At 37.3% G+C, this 20,549-nt stretch overlaps 1 protein-coding gene across 1 annotated transcript in view; it reads right to left on the bottom strand.

Moving 5' to 3' along the window:
• Nucleotides 1-20,549, bottom strand: part of NOTCH2 (notch receptor 2) — a gene marked incomplete in the record, with an annotated part of 185,024 nt that overhangs the window by 25,205 nt on the left and 139,270 nt on the right. The window contains 7 exon segments of the mRNA XM_040626847.1: nt 1,535-1,736; nt 2,517-2,745; nt 9,699-9,851; nt 10,272-10,391; nt 12,792-12,905; nt 15,091-15,236; nt 15,825-16,017. Coding sequence (XP_040482781.1) covers nt 1,535-1,736; nt 2,517-2,745; nt 9,699-9,851; nt 10,272-10,391; nt 12,792-12,905; nt 15,091-15,236; nt 15,825-16,017 — 1,157 coding nt within the window.

Genomic DNA, 20,549 nt, shown 5'->3' with positions numbered 1-20,549 from the left:
AAAAAAAAAAAAAGAGCCCTCGGCCAAGTCTTAAAACAGTCCAATGTTCTCAGGTAATTCAATCATTTAATATAGTCTAATTCTTCTTAGCTCTGCTATTTAAAAAGTTCTTACCACGGAAGTTTAAGAATTTGAGGGATCCTAATAGTTTAAGTTATTCACTATGTTATGATTATGTCCAGATCTGTGGCCACCCTGTACAGCCAGAAAGAAAGAAATTATAGCTGTCAGGTCCATAACATCTGTGCTAATCCTGTGGGAGAAATCCACATGGGTCTCAATCAAATCTGTCCACGGTAAATATGAGTAAAAGGACTTAAAGCCTATCAATAAACCTAAAAGCTGTCACAGAGCTTATTTAGAGGGGAGAAAATTAGGCTTATGAAAACCATGAGGCAGAGAATATGAGCAGACTAGTCCCTTTCTCCATAACTCGCATGGGGTGAGCTGACCCCCAGGAGAGCAAGGTCACACTCATGGAGTGTTTGTAAAAGAAGGGGTCAGTGGGTATGTGTGGAGCACTCCCTGGTACCTGTAACCTCACACTGTGAAAATGAGCAAGAGCCCAAGGAAGAATAAACTTCTGATCCACAGAATCAGCATCAAGCTGTTTAATATGCAGAGGTAAGTATTTGCACGTCCAATATAGCCAAAGCCTAACTGAAGTGCACCTCGTAACGCTAGTTAAATTTGGCCACTTAGTCCTAAATTCTTTGGAGTTCTGTTATTCTATCATTCTAGCATTGTTTAAGAGGTAAAAATAGCATAAAATTAAATACAATGTGGGTGCCTGGATGGCTCAGTCAGCATCTGACTTCAGCTCAGGTCATGATCTCAGGGTCCTGGGATCAATCCCTGCATCTGGCTCCATGTCAGGCTCTGCACTCAGCGGGGAGTCTGCTTGTCCCTCTGTCCCTCTGTCCCTCCCCTCACTTGTTCGTTCTCTCTCAAATAAATTTAAAAAGTAAAAATAAATAAAGACAATATTGTTTGGTACGCAACCTTGGAAAGGTTTCTTTGCCCCCTTTGGGACTCAGTTTCTTCTTTCATGAAATGAAAGGCTGCCCTCGTTGGCTCTGAGAGTCTATAAAAATGCATATTCACATATTTGAATTTAAAAGACATGTAACTAGCTTGGTTTTGAGAATGTTACAACACTGTAAGACATAATAATAATTATTATATTCCCCTTAGATACTGTATCTGAGCTTTAAAGACTTTACTTAGACTGTTCTTTATTTCCCTTTTTGTATTTCCAACATAAGTACTGCTTATGCACTTATTTCCCACATGTATTTCTCTGCAGTTCTTGGTTAGCTTGTTATAATCATCTCATGCTTGTTAATCTGTATAATCTTGCCAGTCACCATTTTGGAATCTGCCAGCTATTAAGAAGTTATGCAGATTTATCTCAGAGACCTCCCCCCTGAGAGCCAGAATTTTCCTTTTTAGGAGGGGCTCATTTTGCTTAGAAGAGAAATACGTGTAATATTCAGCTACTCTGTGGGAGCTGAGTGGGCTGAAATTTAATTACCTGACAGTTTTTCCCAGTGTAGCCCAAGGGGCAGGTGCAGCGGTAAGTACCCAGGCCATCGACACATATTCCTTCATTTAGGCATGGATGAGAGTTGCATTCATTGATCTCATGGAGGCAGAAGGGGCCAGTGAAGCCCACAGGGCACAAGCAAGAGAAGGAGTTAATCCCGTCGATACAGGTGCCACCATTGAAACAGGAGCTGAGAAGCAGAGAGAACAATGCCAGCTATGTAATCTGGTTCCTCTGACCTGCTATTTAAAAGTACGGATCCTAGAATCTAACATGTTACAGAGGCAAATACTCCTGAACGTCTTAAATTCCTAGATCTAATACATTTTCTTTTTCCAAATTAGACTGGGTGTCAATCAGCCTGAGTCCCAGCTTCATTTCTACAACCAAAAAGGTTACAGGAGTATATAAAAGGCTGAGTTTATTAGAGATTCCCAGAGAAAGTGAAGGTTACCAGGTTTTACCCAGTCCTGTAGTTTTCCATGTATCACATTTCATTTTACCCCTAAGCTAATTTAATTTATAAGGAAAGTGCTAAATAAGTAGCTCTTGACTCTAGGTTTCTTTCTGAAAGAGAAACAGAACAAACTTGTTGAAAAAAAAAAAAAAAACCCACCTAGAAATTACCATAGAGTGATGACAAACATGCAAAAAAAATAGGAATTTTTAAAATGTCAAAGGAAATGAACAAGGGACCGAGAGGAGAATGGAACAGAATTATAACTCTTCCTTTTCCCTAAGCATTAGAAATAAATGATGGTCCATCCCACTAAGCTTTACAACCTCTCACCTTTGACCTGCTAACTATACATCTACAGAGAATCAGGAAGTAGGCAATAGAAGACGATGGAATGGGACCCAGGTGGACCCTTATCCTTGCCCTGTAACCCCAGCATTGTGCTCTGTAGTTTTCCCTCCTTTCCCTCTTTTTCCCATAAGACACTTGTGGCTGAGAATATGGGTTGCTCACCTCTCAGTGCACTCGTCAATGTTGTTCTCACAGTGGACTCCATCAAATCCCGACTGGCACTTGCAAGTGTAACTGTTGACATAGTCAGAGCAGGTCCCTCCATTCTTACAGGGTTCACTCAGACACTCATTCATGTCTGTCTGACACTTATCCCCAATAAAGCCAGGATGGCACAGGCAGGAGAAAGTATTCACTCCATCTACACAGGAACCTCCATTCTGGCAAGGATCTAAGTCATTACACACAAGAATTAGAGCTCTGAACTACAGCATCAATTTAATCTTAGACCTATAAAGGTGAGTGACCTGAACCGAGTCAGACTAAGAACAGTAACAATTTCAACTTTTCTCTACTTGTACTTTACATCTATTTTGCCTTGACTCCTCCATTTACGAAAATAAATGCAGTAACACTTGCCTGAGATTCTTAACCTGTTTGATAATTGGAATGAACTATGCATACACCACTAGCAGTTTTGCAAAATTAAGAGTCCTAAAACTTACAGTGGTCCCCCACATTTGCTAATCAAATATGTGCTCCCAATACACAGAATCTCAAAAATATCAATAAAGATTTTCAAAAGGTGTATGCGGTGATGGGAGTGGGTAACATAGGAAAGAATATATACCAAGTAGCCCTCTGTGCTGATCTGTCTTTCCTATCTTTTCCCTCCCTTCATCTTTCATTTCCTCTCCTTCCCTCTTCTCTTTCTTGTTTGTTTTTGTTTTCTAGATTTAGGCAAAATCAGGAAACATTTAAAAAAACTTTATATATCACACAGCTCAATCTCAGAACACTTCAGGCTCACAGCAATTAATCAACAAATTTTAAGCTACTATTATGGCACAGTCCTCTGAAATATAGATGACATATAAGTCAGAACAAGAAAAATAAGAGTTAGCTCCTGCTCTTAAGGACCTTAAAATATAATTGCAAAGACAGCTCATCTACATAAAAAAAGAACTAAACATCAGGTGGGTAATGTAGCCCCAATTTGATAAGAGGCTTATTGAAAACCTTATTCATCTATTAGGCTAATTCCACTCATCTGCAATCTTTACTGGAAAAATTGTAAAAACCATATTATCCCTTCTTATCCACAGTGCATAGCACACTGTAATTTCCATAGCATCTTTCAGGAAACTCACCATAACTTACTGAATTGTTTTAAATTAATTATAAATATTGCTAACTTTACTTCCAATAGGAAAAATTTTAAATACTGAAAATTTTGACTGATAAAATAATTAACATGGAAAAGAAATCCAAATAATTTGATCCTACTCCCTTAAATTTCTCCATCAACTACTGTGGACATATTTTTCCTCACTATTTGCTATACAATGTTGAATCTGTCTGCATATCTTTCTGTGCCAATAGACTATGAGTTTCACGAATGTAAACACTGGGTTTTATCTACCTTGGCAATGCCAGGACCTAGTCTGGTGCCATCCGTATGGTGATCTGAAATTATGTATGCTGTGAATTAGGTGCCATTATACCTAACACATTGTGATAACCTTGTTTGAAGTTTAATGATTTAATAACCACACAAGTAACTGAGTACTGATAAGCAGTGAGTACTGATAAGTAACTGAGTATATCACGTGCATGTGATGACGCTATCAAAGCTGGGGAAAGAACCACCAGAAAGACGTAGGCAGAACAATCCCAAGAGTTTACACTAGGCTGAGAATAGCTCATGTTCGTGACAGTCAAAATGAAAAGACGCCCTAACTAAACACTAAGTAGGATCCTCGGAGAGTACTATCTCAGTAGTGAGCCATTTTAATACTACACCAAAGGCTGTTCTGGACCTAACAAACCCTGCAGAAAAGAACCAAAAGGATCAAACTGTTTCCAAATGATCCTTAAACAAAGCTTGAATATATTCTAAAGATTTTTTTAAAAGTCTAGCATCCAATAAAAAATTACCAGGTAGGCAAAGAAGCAAGAAATATAACTCAGGATAAAGATAAAAGTCAACAACAGAAACAGACCCAGGAATTTCCCATATGATAGAATTAATGTGAGGACAATAAAACAACTATGATAAATATACTCTGTATGTTCAAGGAGAAGAAAGTATGAACATGACAGGGAGAGAGATAAAGGCATAAGAAAGACTCAAACTTCTAGAGATAAAAATACAATGAAGAGAAAAAAATATACTGGATGGGATTAACAGCAAACAAAACACAACAGAGGAAATGACTAGTGAACTTGAAGATATATCAAAATATCTTCAAATAATAAAATTATCTAAAATGAAGCACTGAGGAAAAAAGAACTCTAAAAAATAAATAAAACACAGTATTGATGAACAGAGAGACAACTTCAAGCAACCTAAAAGATGTATGATGAAAGTTGTAAAGGGGAGCAAAGAGTTTTCGAAAAAACAGTGCTTGAATATTTTCCAAATTTGGACCCATATATCCAAAAAGGTCAATGAACCCCCCCCCAAAAAGAAACATGAAGAACAATAAGGGGCATTATAGTCAAATTGCTAAAAATCAGTGGAAAGAAAATATCTTAAAAAACAGCCAAAGGAGAGAAAATAACATATAAAGAAACAAATATAAGAATTATTGCAGATTGCTCCTCAGAAATAATGCAAGGTAGAAAACAATGGAAGTGCTGGAGGGAAAAGCCAACCTACAATTCTACTCCCTATGAAAATATCTTTGAAAACTAAGGCAAAATAAAAATCTTTTCAGACACAGAAAAACAGAAAGAATTAATCACTAGGAGATAAGCACTACAAGAATTATTAAAGGAATTTCTTCAGGTTGAAGGAAAATGATACTTGACAGAAATGCAGATCTATGTAAAAAGAATGAAAAACACTAGAAACTATAAATATGTTGTTAAGTATAAAGATTGTTAATTTATTTTTATATATCTTGAAAAATTATTGACCATTTGAAGCAAAAATAATATTTTGGGGGGTTTATGATACATATATGACAACAACAGAACAGAGGGCAGGAGTGAAAATATACGTATACTGTTATAAGGTTTTTATGTACTATACAAAGTAGTATGGTTGAAGGTAATGAGTAAAAGTTGTATACTGCAAACCCAAAACCACCACCACCACCACACACACACACAAAAATATATGGTTAATATGCCAGTGAAGAAATAAAATATAATCATAAAAATGCTCAATAATTCCAAAAGAAGGCAAAAAAAGAGGGAAATGGAAAGAGAAGGAAAAAGATAAAGTAAAATGCAAGATGGCAAATACTGAACTCAGTCATATTGCCATCAACCATTAAACTTAAATGGCATGAACATCTCAGTCAGAAGTTAGGCACTGTCGTATCAGAGAGAAAAAGCAAGACTCAATATATGGTCTCTATAAGAAACATACCTTAAAGACACAGATAAACCAAAAGCAAAAGGATGGAAAAAATACCTAACAATAATCAAAAGAAAGGGAGGGTAGTTACATTAATATCAAACAAAAGAGACTTCAGAACAAGGAATATTACAAGGGTTAAACAAGGTCATTTCATGACAAAGGACTCAATTCTTCAAGAGACCATAACAATCTTAAATGTTTATGTACTTAAAATCAGAGCTTCAAAATACATTAAGCAAAAACTGATACAATTACAAGAAGAAATAGGCAAATGTGCAGTAATAGTGAGAGATTTCAATATCACTGTCAATAATTTATAGAATAAGCAGAAAGAAAATCAGGGAAGACCTAAAAATACTGTTAACCAATTTGAATTAGTAACATTTATAGAACACACCAAAAAAAAACAGCAAAACAGATATTCTTTTCGAGTGCACACAGAACATTTACCAAAACAGACCACAGACTAGGCCATAAGACATGATTTATTACATTTAAAATAAACCAAACGATGTAAAGTATGTTCTCTGATCACAATGGAATTGAACTAGATATGAATAACAAAAACTATCTGGAAGGAATCAGCAACAAAAGATATTTGGAATTAGCAACAACAGAGATGGAGCTAGACAGTATAACGCTAAGCAAAATAAGTTAGAGAGAGACAAATGCCATATGATTTCACTAAAATGTGTAATTTAAGAAAATAAACGAATGAGCAAAGGGAAAAGAGAAAGAGAGAGGGAGAGGGAGAAAGAGAGAGAAAGAAACCAAGAAACAGACTCAACTATAGAGAACAAACTGATGGTTACCAGAGGGGAGGTGGGTGGGGGGATGGGTGAAATAGGTGATGGGGATTAAAGAGTACATTTATGATAAGCACTGAGTGATGTGTAGAATTGCTGAAACACTATATTGTACAACTGAAACTAATAGGACACTGTATGTTAACTATATTGGAATTAAGATTTAAAAATTAATAAAAAAGATATTTGGAATTAAAGAACACACTTCTAAATAATCTATGAGTCAAAGAACAAATCAAAATGGAAATTAGAAAGTATTCTGAGCTGAAACAAAGCATGATATATCAAAATTTGTGAAATACAGCTAAATCAGTGTTTTGAGGGAAAAATATATGTCACTAAATGTTTATTATGTTAGAAAAGTAGACAGAAATAAAATTAACGGTCTAAGCATCCATCTTAAACTAGAAAAGGAAGGGCAAGCTAGATCCAAACTAGGAAGAATAAACAGCAGAAATCAATGAAGAAGTAGAAAACAGTAAACCAGCTGTGAAAAATCATGAAACTAAAAATGGGTTCACTAAAAAGATTACTAAAATCAATAACCTTCTACTAAGAGCAATCACAAAGAAAAGAGAGAAGACATAAATTACCAATATCTGAAATCAGTGAAGGGAAATCACGACAGATCTTAGAAACATTAAAAGTACAATAACGGAATATTATGAATGCCAATAATTCTGACAACTTAGAAAAAGTAAAACGCATTCCTTGAAAGATACAAGTTACCGAAGCTCAATAAAAAAGAAATAGATACCCTGAATAACTGTATCTATTAAAGATATTAAATTTACACTTAAAACCTTCTAAGAAAAGAAAGTTCCAGACCTAGATGTTTAGTAGATGTAATACCAACTGTACACAAACTCTTTCAGTAAACAGAAAGGAAACAATTACCAATTGGTTCTGAGGCTGGCATTGCCCTCTTACCAAAACCATACAAAAATAGCACAAGAAAGCTGGGGAACAATATCCCTCACGAACATAGATACAAAAATTCATAACAAAACACTGAAATCATGTCCAATAAATATGTACATCAAGACCAATTAGAATTTATCCCAGGGAATTTAAGGTTGGTTAAACATTTGAAAATCAATTAACGTAATTCACCTACATTAAAAAAATATTACTACCTCAACAGATAAAGAAAAATCATTTGAAAAAAATCAACATTTATTCATTATAAAAAGAAAAAAAACTCTCAGCACACCAGGAGTATATGGTAAATTCCTCAATTTGATAGAAGACCAAAAAAAAAGCCAACCAACAAACAAACAAAAAACACCAAAAAAACACCAAACCTACAAGTAACATCACATTTAGTGGCAAAAGACTACACACATGCTTCCCCCACCCCGCCAGAATCAAGTACAAAGAAAGGTTTGCTTCTCTTACCATTTCTATTCTGCATTTACTATGTCTTAGATGGTATAATAATGCAAGAAAAATAAAATATATAGATTGAAAAAGAAATAAAATGTATATGGCTGTACTTATTTAGAGAGAACATGATTATCTGTAAAAAACACAAATTCCTGAAAATGTAAACTAAACTAGAAGCTAAACTAATCTAGAATTAATAAGTGAGGTTAGCAAGATTACCACACAAAATTACTCTTTAAAACCTTTAAAACTCACACTACATGTAAAAATTAACTCAAAATAGATTGTGGACTTAAAGGTCAGTGCTAAAAGTATAAAACCTTTAGAAGAAATCAAAGGACCTTGGGTTAGGCAAAGGTTTGTTAAACAACATTTAAGAAAGATGAACTCTGAAGATTATACTGAACTTCATCAAAATTAAACTCTTCTTCTTCAAAAGAAAGTCAAAACAGAAGCTATAATTGGGAGAAGATAATTGTAAGGCAAATATCTGACAAAGAACTTGTATCTAGAATATAAAGAACTCTTTCAACACAATAATAAGACAATCCAATTTTTCAAGTGAACAGAAATTCTGGATAGACAGCATAGCAAGTAATATAGATGGCTGACCAATAAGCACATGAAAAGATGCTCATAATCATTAATAAGTAGGGAAATTCAAGTTAAAACCATTGGGAAATACCACATACAGCCACAGGAAAGGCTAAAATTAAGGGCAATCATATCCAAGTGTTCTTGAGGATGTGGTTCAACTGGAACTCTCAGACAGTGCTTGTGGGGACAAAAATGGTATAACCACCTTGGAAAACATTTCGGCAATTTTGTGAAACATATACCTACCACATAATTCATCTAATTCCACTCCTAGATATTTACTCAAGAGAAATAAAATCACATGTCTACACAGACTCACTCATAGCAGTTTTATTTATAATATCCCCAAACCTAAAAAAAGCTAAGTGTCCCACTAGTGAATTACAGGATATCCAAATAATGGAATACTACTTGTAAGCAATAAAATAGAATGAATTATTAATACATGTAACATAGCCGAGTCTCAAATAATATGCTAAGTGACAGAAGTCATATTCCCTCTCCCAAAAAAAGTTTGGAAGAGATGATTCCATTTATGCAAAATTATAAAAAATGCAAATAAATCTGTAGCGACAGAGGTAGATCCCTGGTTGCCTGGGACAAGGAAGGGGAAAGGAGGGGAAATTACAAAAGAAAATATTTTTAGGGGGATGGGTATGTTCATTATTTTTAGAGATGGTTTCAGTTTTCAAATGTCAAAATTTATTGAATTATACATTTAAAATATTGGTAGTATACTTTATATTAATTATACCTCAATAGATCTGCTTGAAAATAACAACTATCATAGCATTGTCCCCACTTTGTCAGTATATAAAATCAGTAAGGGAATGCTTAAAGAGATTCTACTGACTCAACTCCTAAAGCCACTAGCTTTGAAAGAAGATTTAAAAAATCCTAATATTAAAGACACGTGATAAACTATTGGGATGGCCAGTCTCAGCACTGAGGGGCAACTGCCTTGATGGGGCTCTGCTCTGCTCCCTGTGTGCCTCACGGGGCTTACGAGTTGGCTGGCATACTCACTGGCAAGGCAGTCATCGATGTCCTCCTCACAGTCCATACCACTGAAGCCTGGAGGACACTCACACATATAGCTGCCCTGGGTGTTATGGCAGAGACCGTGGTTCATGCAGGGCTTGGAGACACACTCATCAATGTCAACTGTACACCGCTGACCTAGAAATACAGGTGCAATGAATGGTCCTGTCTTTGCAAGGTGAGTTCCACAGATGTGTATGGGGGATCCAGGCTTCAGGTGTGGTAGATGGGGATATTCTGGTTGGGCTCCTGCTTTAGGAAGTCCTGTAAGGTTTTGTGTCCCTGTCACAAAATTATTCTGGGCAAGTTTTGCCCACATGGTAAAACTCCCTTAAAACCTCATGGTTTCAGACTCAGGCTGGACTCTTCCAGCCACTGGGGGGCCCCAAAGACATGAAAATGAACAAAGCTTTCTACGTCATGCCAGTTAGCAGCTCCTATACAAGGCCCATGTTCTTGATGATGGGCAGGCCTCAGAAGACGCGGGCCTTCCATGTTAATCTGATATCTGACCACTTTGTTTAAAAGTCCTGGTTTCTCTAACTCCTGTGTTGTTACCTTGCCAGCCAGGGGCACACAGGCAGGTGTAACTCTCAAAATTTGGTGCCTCTTTGCAAACAGCAGCATTCTCACACGGGTTTGGGGAACAGGGAGCCAACACTGTCTGACAATTCTTGCCTGTAAAGAAAATGACGGAATTTAGAGAAACAGTCAAGGAAACAGAAATTTTGCAAATTCTATACCAAAGGGTGCTCTCTGAATTCAAGTCTAAGGTAGCAGTTAAGAACTCTGGAATCTGAGAGACCTAGGTTCTTTGAGTCTTAGCTCTAACTTGATTACTAACCGTGTGACCTCAGGCAAGTTATTTATCTGCTCTGAGCCTTCCACATAAGCAAAATAAGAACCAGGATGGTACATAACTCATAGAGGCTTTTTAAGAACTAAATGAAAAAATGTTTACAAAGTCTTTATTAGCATAAAGCCTTGCGCATAGAGTGAGTGTTCAACAACTATTGGGCTGCTCTTGTCTTTATTAACATGGGTAGTTATTATCATGGATTTGGACACCTGTATCAGTCAAGCGCAACAGTTTCTGCATCTCCATAGCTAGGAGTCAGCCACTCAGAACCTCAGCCACACAGATCCTCCTTCATGTGAGCCAGGAAGAAGCAATAACACAGCCTCCTACTCCTCACAACCTCTGCTAGCCTATTCCAAAAGGCAATGGAGTTGATCAGAAGGCTATGGGAAGCAGGAAACAGTGAGGTAATGTTGATTGCCTGGTAACATGTCTCCTTATACCAATATCAACGACATGACATTGATATTTGCATACCAATATTTCTTGCCTTAGCATACTGCATATAAGCTTCCAGCACAGGGAAAAAAAAGGGGGGGGGAATGCATTTATTAAAAGGGAAAGAGGTTTTTTTAAAGTCAGGTTACAACAACTCAACTTAAAATTCTATCCTAAAATTTCATATTCAGAAAGAAAAAAAATTACCACAAATTTTTACCAACATACTCAACCAGTTTTTAAGGTATCTGGTCAGAATAGCGGCTCGCAAGAGAAGGCAATGTTGTTTAGTTCCCTTCATGCTGGCAAAGCTCAATGACAGAACCCTTATCTACATTCAGCACTGAAATTTTAATCTACATAGGCTTTCAGTCTAATATAATTTCCCAAAGTTCATACACAGTAAATTTTTTATTGGGATCCTAATCTGAAGAAAAACTAATAGCCAGCATAGAGTCAAATATTCTTACAGTATCTGAATAGCAAGAAGACAAAATAAATACTTTCACACCTACATCACACTCAGTAAGCCTATGCTATAACTGAGCATAGCGACACCTGCTTATGTCTCCCTGCAGCCATCAAGTCTCAGTCTTTCTGGCTGTGAGACGCTCTTCTTACTACCAACAAATGTGATCAGTGCTGCCATTATGAAGTGTATTTTTTAGACTTCCTTTGTCTGGAGATAGCTAGGGGTCTCCCATAACTTCAGTTTTATCTACGAGGCTGGCTAAATGCAGTTTGCTTCCATGAACATTTCTTCCAAAGAGGGGCAAAGGTAACAATGTAGCATCAAGTCTCTACGGTAACAGAGTTATGGTTTTGGCCACCCTGCCATTCTAAATAGCTGGAGTCACTAGTAACAGCTACTACTAACAGCCCACCAGGGGAGTAAGAACTCAGCCATGCTCCTGGTGCATGCTGCATACTGGGGAAACGTGCAAAGCAATCATCCATATTTCTGTTTTGTTCTCCACATATGAAGAAAATGGATGGTGAGGAGGAAAACCAGCCACACGAACACAACCACACAAAACAATCACAAGACAGCAGCAAGGAGGCAGGAAAATACAAAGAAGAAACAAATGTCCAGGCACACTCCTAAAATACCACCTGAAGCAAAGAACACTTGATACGAAATGAAGTCACACCCATGTCTTCTGTGTGTGTAATCGCTGTCCGAGGGGCAATACCTCTCTGAATGAGACGTAGTGTTACTGAATTAAGGAGAAGAAGGGCTGTTAAGAGGACAAGCTTTAGACTGAGAAGGACTTAGGGGCAAATCTACCACTTACCTATGTGACCTTCGGCAGGTAACTTCTCTTTGCCTCAGCACAAAATGGTCGTAGGAACTTCTACTTTACAGAACTATTGTGAGTACTAATTAAGGAATCCAAAGTATACAAAGTGTCTGGCATATAGTAAATTATCAGTACGTGGTGGTTGTTGTATTATTGAACTAAGACTAAGAACAGAGGCCATGACAACACTGGGTCCATTCAAATAATGAATGAAACCAGCAGCCATACATAATTTTAAAAAACATTTTAAACTCCAAAGTACAAAGAAAGCAAATGAGTTCCCCTACCATTTGCATCTAGGGAGGACACAGTGTTTTCTCAGAGCTCAAGATCTAGTCAGTGAGGGCAGGATGGGTGACCAGGGAGTGATTCCTCAGAGCGGCATCACTGCCCTACAGACCCTGTCTCCAAGACTCAGGAATTTAGAACAACAAGGCAAGAACACACATTCCCTCTGGTCCTTTCACCTGCAGAGCTCACCTGTGTATGGCAGCACACACTGGCAAGTATAGCCACTTATGTCATCAAAGCAGGTTCCTTGGTTCAGACACGGATTTGAAGCACATTCATCAATATTCACCTGACAGTTATAGCCTGCAGACAGAAAAGGTGAAAACCCCCAGAGAAACTGTTAGCCTCCTCATTATCTAAATTACTAAGCAAACCTCTTCATGGTAAATACTTTATTTTAAAGATTTTATTTATTTACTTGAGAGAGAGAAAACACACGCAGGGGGAACGGGCAGAGGGAGAGGAAGAAGCAAGCTCCCCGCTGAGCAGGGAGCTAGACGTGGGGCTCAATCCCAGGACCCCGAGATCATGACCTAAGCCGAAGGCAGACGCTTAACCAACTGAGCCACCCAGGAGCCCCTCATGGTAAATATTAACTGCTTCAGAAATTGAATTTCTTTAGGCCACTGGAATACCTGTTCATTCATTTCAGTGCAAGCCCCTGATATACATACAGTCAGTAAAAGACAGTCAAAATGATGAATGGAAGAAGTATATTCTAACAGTCTAAAGCTTGAATGCACCTCCAAATACAAGTAATTCCTCAACAATGGACCAAGAAGCTCATTGAGGTTAAAACTCTGCTGTTATATCTAAATATCAGCTCGTTCTATACAAAGTAGCTGGTCAGGGCCTAAAAAGAGGTATAATTTATCAAGGGATAATATTTTTTTTTAAGATTTATTCATTTATTTGAGAGAGAGAGGGAAAGTGAGTGTGAGCATGGGGAGGGGCAGAGGGAGAGGGAGAGAATCTCAAGCAGACTCCCTGCTGAGTGTGGAGCCCCAATATGGGGCTCAATCCCAGGACCCTGAGATCATGACCTGACCTGAAATCAAGAGTCGGCTGCTCAACCGACTGAGCCACCCAAGTGCCTCAAGGGATAGTATTTTTAAATACATAATCAAAGCCTCTGGTTTATGCCCCCTCTTTCATATGCACAGTCTCTACCATCGATGTAGTAGTACTTCCTGAAGCTATAAAACTGTTTTCCCCTGATCCAAGACATGGAATCTATTCCCACTATGAAAAAGAGAAAAGTAACGAAGCATTAATGGGACAGGACGGCACCCAAATATTACACACCTTTGCATCTTCAACAGGGCCTGACACAGAGCCTCAAAACAGAGGAACTACAAGCACAGGAGGTCTGGGAGTACAGAGGTCTGGGTTCAAACAGGACTCTGCTACTCACCACTCATACGATTTTGGATTTTACATTTTGATTTTTATTTTGTTTGTTGATCAGCAAGTCTCAATGAGACAAAGAAATAAAAGCACTTTTAAATTTCTTTGCAAATGTAACGTATCAGAAAACTAATGACTAAAATATAGTCCCAGAAAATTTTCAAATAATCAAATAAATTGACCCTGAAACATATTGATGTATCATGGTAGCCTGGCACAATTTTTGAGTGGGGAAATCCGTGACAAGTGGATACAGGAGTGCAAAATAAAATGATTTACCCACAGACTTCACTCTCATGAGATTCTAAGAGAAAACTGACGGTGGAAATACAACAATGACAACTCAAAAAATGATTTTACACAACACCCACTGTAATACATTTTTCCAGAAAGCCATAGGTAGACTATATACTTACCTTATCTCAATGTTTAAGATAATTTGTTGGAAGGGTTTGGAATACATGGATTCTTCCATGACATAATTGCTATCATAATTACAGTAAGACAATATTCTCATTCTACTCTCCAAATCTCTCTTGTTTTGTTTTTAAAGATTTTTTATTTATTTATTGGACAGAGAGAGAGACAGCAAGAGAGACAGCAAGAGAGGGAACACAGGCAGGGGGAGACGGAGAGGGAGAAGCAGACTCCCTGCTGAGCAGGGAGCCTGATGTGGGGCTCGATCCCAGGATGCTGGGATCATGACCTGAGCTGAAGGGAGATGCTTAATGACTGAGCCATCCAGGCACCCCCTCTCTCCCAAATCTCTTTTGAATTACCATAGAATCAAACCAGCACCAGGGAGCTTACAATTAGAACATCTGTCCAGAGTTGTGTAAGTGGAGTCCTAGCTGCTCACCTTAAATAGTTCTGTAGCTCATCTCCCTGCGAGTAGACTCTATATCTCTTTAGGTTTTTATTCCCCACATGAAAAAATATTAAGTTCTTATAAATATTAAATTCTCAAATTATGTTTGCTGTAAGAGTGAATAGGAACAAAGAAAGGGAAAGAAAGAAGTCAAAGAATATGCAATAAGAAAAAGGCATACAAGGAGACAGAAATAAGCACTTTTGTTTTCACCTTTAAAGCCCTTCTTGCAAGTACACCTGTATCCATTCACCAGATTGTCACAAGTTCCTCCATTCTGGCATGGGTTAGAAAGACATTCATTTCTGTCCACTTCGCAGTTGATGCCAACCCAGCCTGCATCACAGAGGCACTTGTATCTGAAAGGAGAGAGCATTCTTTACTGTGGGGGGGCTGAATGTACAATTGAGTCTTAGGTGAAATACAGGGGTTGGTGAAGAAATGAGGGACAGAGGAGCTCATGGGTAAGCTAATCTCACACTCTGAGTTTCTAGAAAAGTACCTATCAACACATCACAACTCTCAGGGGCTTACAAACCACGAATGTTTCATCAGGGCCATGTCTAAAGTTAGCTGAGACCAACTCCACTCCAGTGGCACACACTGGTACCGTGACAGAACAGAATTGAGCTTTTTTTAAGCAGGGGGAAAGATCAAATAGAACCTCCCTCAGAACTCAATCTTGCAATAATTTCTAAAAGCACAATTGCCAAAGACTCACAAAATAATGCTGGACCTCTCCCATGAGCTGACTACCCCCTGTTTTCTACCTATTCAGTCATGGAAGGTAGAACAGAAGTGGTGGTTTGGAAGACTGAAGGAGACTACCAAAATCTGCAACCCAGTCTCAGCTCAAGCCCCATGTTTCATAGGACATGGCCTGTACTGAAACCCAACTGGCTTGCTACAAATCAATAAGGAACTCTTCATACATGGCAGCTACTCACCCACTGAGGCCCCCAGTACAGTTTCCATGGATGCAGGGGCTGCTCAGGCACTCGTTCACCTGTGAGTAGCAGCTGGGGTGATGGGGACCCTCAGGGCACAGACAGCGGAAACCATTCACATCGTTGATGCACGTTGCACCCTTGCGACAGGGATTGGAGGCACACTCATCAATGTCAATGTTACATCTCTGCCCTGTAGAGAAGGGAAAATTTTTGTCAAATCCAAAATGCTTAGGGAAGAGACACAGAACTATGAGAGATACTGTGTTGACACCTGCCACCTGTACAGGCTATAAGATGCCTTGGGCACCAAATGCAAGATTTAAATAATAAACACCCAAAAGCACTTAGCACCATGGGAGGAAGTAGCAAAGAGCATAGTCAGTCTTTCGATAATGCAGTCATGTTAACAAAACGCTGGAGAAGCACTGCACTGTTTTGATATATATTTCTTCTTTATTCCATCTTAGAAATAGGGAAACTTCAAAAAGAGATCATCAAATGTTACCAAAGCTGGCTGTTCCTCTTGCTGCTGTTCTGAGTACTCTCGAAAAAGCTTTTATCACTGCTCTCAGCTGGCTCACCGCAAACTAATTTTTTCAGTTAGTCAACCTCTTACATTTCTACATATGGTATATCTCAATTACCTGGAATACTTAGTGAATAAATTATTAATTTAATGATTATATTGGTTAAAAAGAAAGCCATTTTGCTTTCATTCTTAGAGTTGTATTAATCCATTTTCTGCCTCAGAAAGAAGGGTATTCTGAACATAATTTTATTGTCTTCTGATAATTGAGAAAATAATCCAGGGTCTCTTAATCTAGACCAGTGGTTCTCAAACTTTAATGTGCAAAAAAAGTCATTTAAAAACCTTGTTTTAAAGGGAGATTCTTAGGCCCTATCCCCATAGATTGTGATGGGTGGAGTCCAGCAAACCATATTTTAAATAATGCAGATGGTTCAAATACTATATTTTGAAAAACTTTGATGTAGACAATTATTAATTTATCATCATGCAATAATGTAAATGCTCAGAATATATGAAATTAAGTGACTATATATTCTTCCTCTAAAACCTATGCAAGGCTGCACTTTGAAAAGATGTCAGCTCTAACCTTGACATTTGTTGCTTTAAGCTGAATAAAGTGTGCCACTTATATGAGTTCTGCTTTGCTAAACTTTGAATAATTGAGATTTAACTATATATTCCAAAATGATATAAAATTTTAAAATAACCCATAATTCTGTAAATGAGTGGCAACAAGCAACTGCTGTGAAGGAATTTATATATTTCAAAGAATGCAATTTTCTGATTCAGATAAAAACATGCATTTTTATTTAAGAAAGAGTAACCCTGCATTTAGAACAGGAAATTCCAAATGAAATAGATCCACACCCCTTTAAAGTATGGGTATTAACATTTTTGCACTCTCCATTGCTCTCTAAACCATTATTGGTGGTTCTTGTGGTAAAGACCCATAATCTGGTAGTGGTTGCTGTTTTCCTCTTAAGTGTTTTATTAATAACTTATTTTAAAATACTATTTTCTTAGCCTCAACCTCAGATTTTTTTTAGATGTTTGCCACTGGCACCAAGATAGGAGCCAGAACTGTTCAACTGCACAACTATCCTTGGCCTGCTAGACAGTGGAGAATGAGGAAAAAGCCTTCTTTTTCTGTCCTTTTTAGAAAGCATATTCTCAGAAGTCTCTCCTCCCAGGTTTTCCTCATTTGCTTTAAAAACTCTTCTCAAAATCAATTTCCAAGTCATCCTTAACAGAGAGGGTTGAATGCCTCCTTGTGCAGTCTACCATATGGACTGACCACTGCTTCACTATCAAGGTCCCACCCTTAAGGAGTTTCCACCCAGCATCAGAAATGCCCAGCACAAGGCTATGCATCTTATCGGGCTCAGGAACTACCGAATGAGAAGTTAACCAATGTTTCTCCCTTGCAGGTACTAAAAAAATTAGTGTTTAATGAGCAAAAGCATGGTATAGTCCACTTGAGAGACTGGAGTTGGACGCTGGAAGTCCCATATGTGAGTTCTATTCATTCACTCAGCAATATTTGTGTTTCTCCATGCTAGACACTGTTTTAGACATTGGCTAAAAAGATGATTAGGGAGGTTTCTGCCTTCTGGGAACTCACAGTCCTAGCTGTGTGACTTGACACATACAAAATATATTTGTATACATTGCATGGACACATCAAGCTCTATCCCTCAGTTGTCTTACTTGTTAAACGGGGATAGAAAAACTTCCTTATCTACTTTTTGTGTTTTGTCTTGTTAATATTTTGAGATTTTTTTGAGATATAATTGATGTATAACACCATATAAGTTTAAAGTATACAAAAGACATACTGGAGTGCCTGGATGGCTCAGTCAGTTAAGTGTCTGCCTTTGGCTCAGGTCACGATCCCAGAGTCCTGGGATAGAACCCCACGTTGGCTGAGCAGGGAGTCTGCTTCTCCCTCTCCTTCTGCCCCTCCTCCCAGGTCATGCTCTCTCTTTCTCAAATAAATAAATAAAATCTTTTAAAAAAAAGGTATAGGGCATACTGATTTGATACATTTATATATTGCAATAGATTATCACTTTAATGTTAGCTAACACCTCTATTATGTCACATAATTATCATTTCTTTTTTGTGGTGGGAACAATTAAGACTTACTCTCTTAGTAACTCTGAAGTTTATTATACAGTAGTGCTGACTATAATCACTGTGCTGTGATAGGTCTCCAGACCTTATTTATCTACTAGTTTCAAGTCTGTACTCTTAAATACGTCTCCCCAATTAGCCCAACCCCTGCTAGCCACCATTCTACTCTATTTTTATGCATTTGGCATTTTCGTATTCTGCATACAAGTGATATCATAGAGTATTTGTCTTTCTCTGACTGACTTATTTCACTTAGCATAAAGCCCTAAAGGTTCATCCATGTTGTCTCAAATAGCAAGATTTTATTCCTTTTTATGGCTAAGTAATACAAATTGATTTCAGTATTATTGCAAGATTCCTTGTTCTTAGCAGTGTGCCTCTTTGGGATATGGTATTATTAGGTGCACTAAGGGCCAAAGAACCAAAAAGCAATTGCATGTTAAATGTTTATAAATTACAAATTTATATATTTGTATATATAAATTATACACTCTACTACTGATTAGAAACTAAGAGATTTAGAGAGAGAAGAGATTATAAAACTCATATATATGTTTTCTTATTGTACTTTGGTGATTTTTATATAGTTTTATAATGATATTATAATGAGGATTTGCTACCTTGGTAGATCTGTTACTCATGATTAGCCTTTCAAATGCTTTTTGAAAACTAATAGGTTTTGGTAGATAGTGAAGCTTTCAAAACTTCACCTGTTTGAGATGATACTGGGTTTCTAAGTACAAATAATGATTTACAGCTTAAAAATACAATCAGTCTGTGGTTAAATCATGTAGCTCTGAAAATTACAGTGGATACTTCCAGTATCCTCTATCTGGAAATTACTGGGAATTTTCCAAAAATAGTTTCTAAAATTGTGTTTAGCTACTTCTGCCTAATGTGTTTTTTAAAAATTGAGCTATAAGTGACATATAACATATTAGTTATGGTGTGCAACAGAATGATGTGATATTTGTATATACTGCAAAATGATCACCATAAGTCTAGTTAACATCCATCGCCATACATAGTTCCAAAATTTTTTTCTTGCTTCTTGCCTGTTTTTAAATTGGATTATTTGCTTCTTTACTATTGGCTTTTATGAGCTCTTTATATATTTTAGATATTATTAACCCCTTTTCAGATATATTGTTTACAAATATTTTATCCCATTCTATAGGCTGCCTTTTCAAGTTATTGTTCCTTGCTGTGCAGAAGCACTTTAGTATAAGTAGCCCCACTTGTTTACTTTAGTTTTTGTTGCCTGTTCTTTTGGTTTCTTATTCAACGTATCTGCTTTTATGGACTACTATGAGAAGCCAGCAAAATAATAGATATGAAGGCAAAACTGAAAAAAATAGTTTGTAAAACTGAAAAGTAGCTTGGAGAAGTGTCATTTGATTTCTTACATTTCCCAGTCAATCAGTAAGTATAAAGAGGTCTGAGGAGAATACAGAATTTAGCCTTAAAAAGAAAAACTCATTTACATCTGTCAAAGCTGTCATGAGAATTGTTAAAAAAAAAAAAAATAGTATGTTAAAATAAAACAAAAGAAAAGGACAAAACACCTCACATTTAGGGTCATGTATATGTAATACCAGAGTTGTCTGTGGTATTTTCGGTGGCTGATTAAAAAAACAAAAAATGAAAAAAAAAAAAAAACACAACGAAAAAAAATAGACATAGAAAATCGTTCCAAGAACAGAGTACCACCCAGTAACCAAAACATTCCAGTTCTTGGTTATGTAATTTCATGCTACACCTTAGGTTTATTTTAGGATATTTTTAGCCTATGTCCTCCCTCCTTGACCTCCTTGGTTTGCTGAATGTTAAAAAGAGAGAGAATATGATTTACTGGCATTTCAAAAAAAAAAAAAAAAAAAAAAGCCCAGTGCAAGGCTCATGTATCTAAAAAGACCAGAACAGGCACCCACTTAGGCTGTCTGGTGAGGTGAGAATGGGCATGGGCTCTAGAGTAGGACCACTGGACTGGAACCCTGGCCACAGCACACCTGTAATGTTACTTAACCTCTCTAAGCTCTGGGTTTCTCATCAATACCATA

Source organism: Ursus maritimus, unplaced genomic scaffold (assembly GCF_017311325.1).
Source record: "Ursus maritimus isolate PB19 unplaced genomic scaffold, ASM1731132v1 scaffold_12, whole genome shotgun sequence".
NCBI lineage: Eukaryota > Metazoa > Chordata > Mammalia > Carnivora > Ursidae > Ursus > Ursus maritimus.
This window is presented reverse-complemented; position numbering and strand designations above follow the sequence as displayed.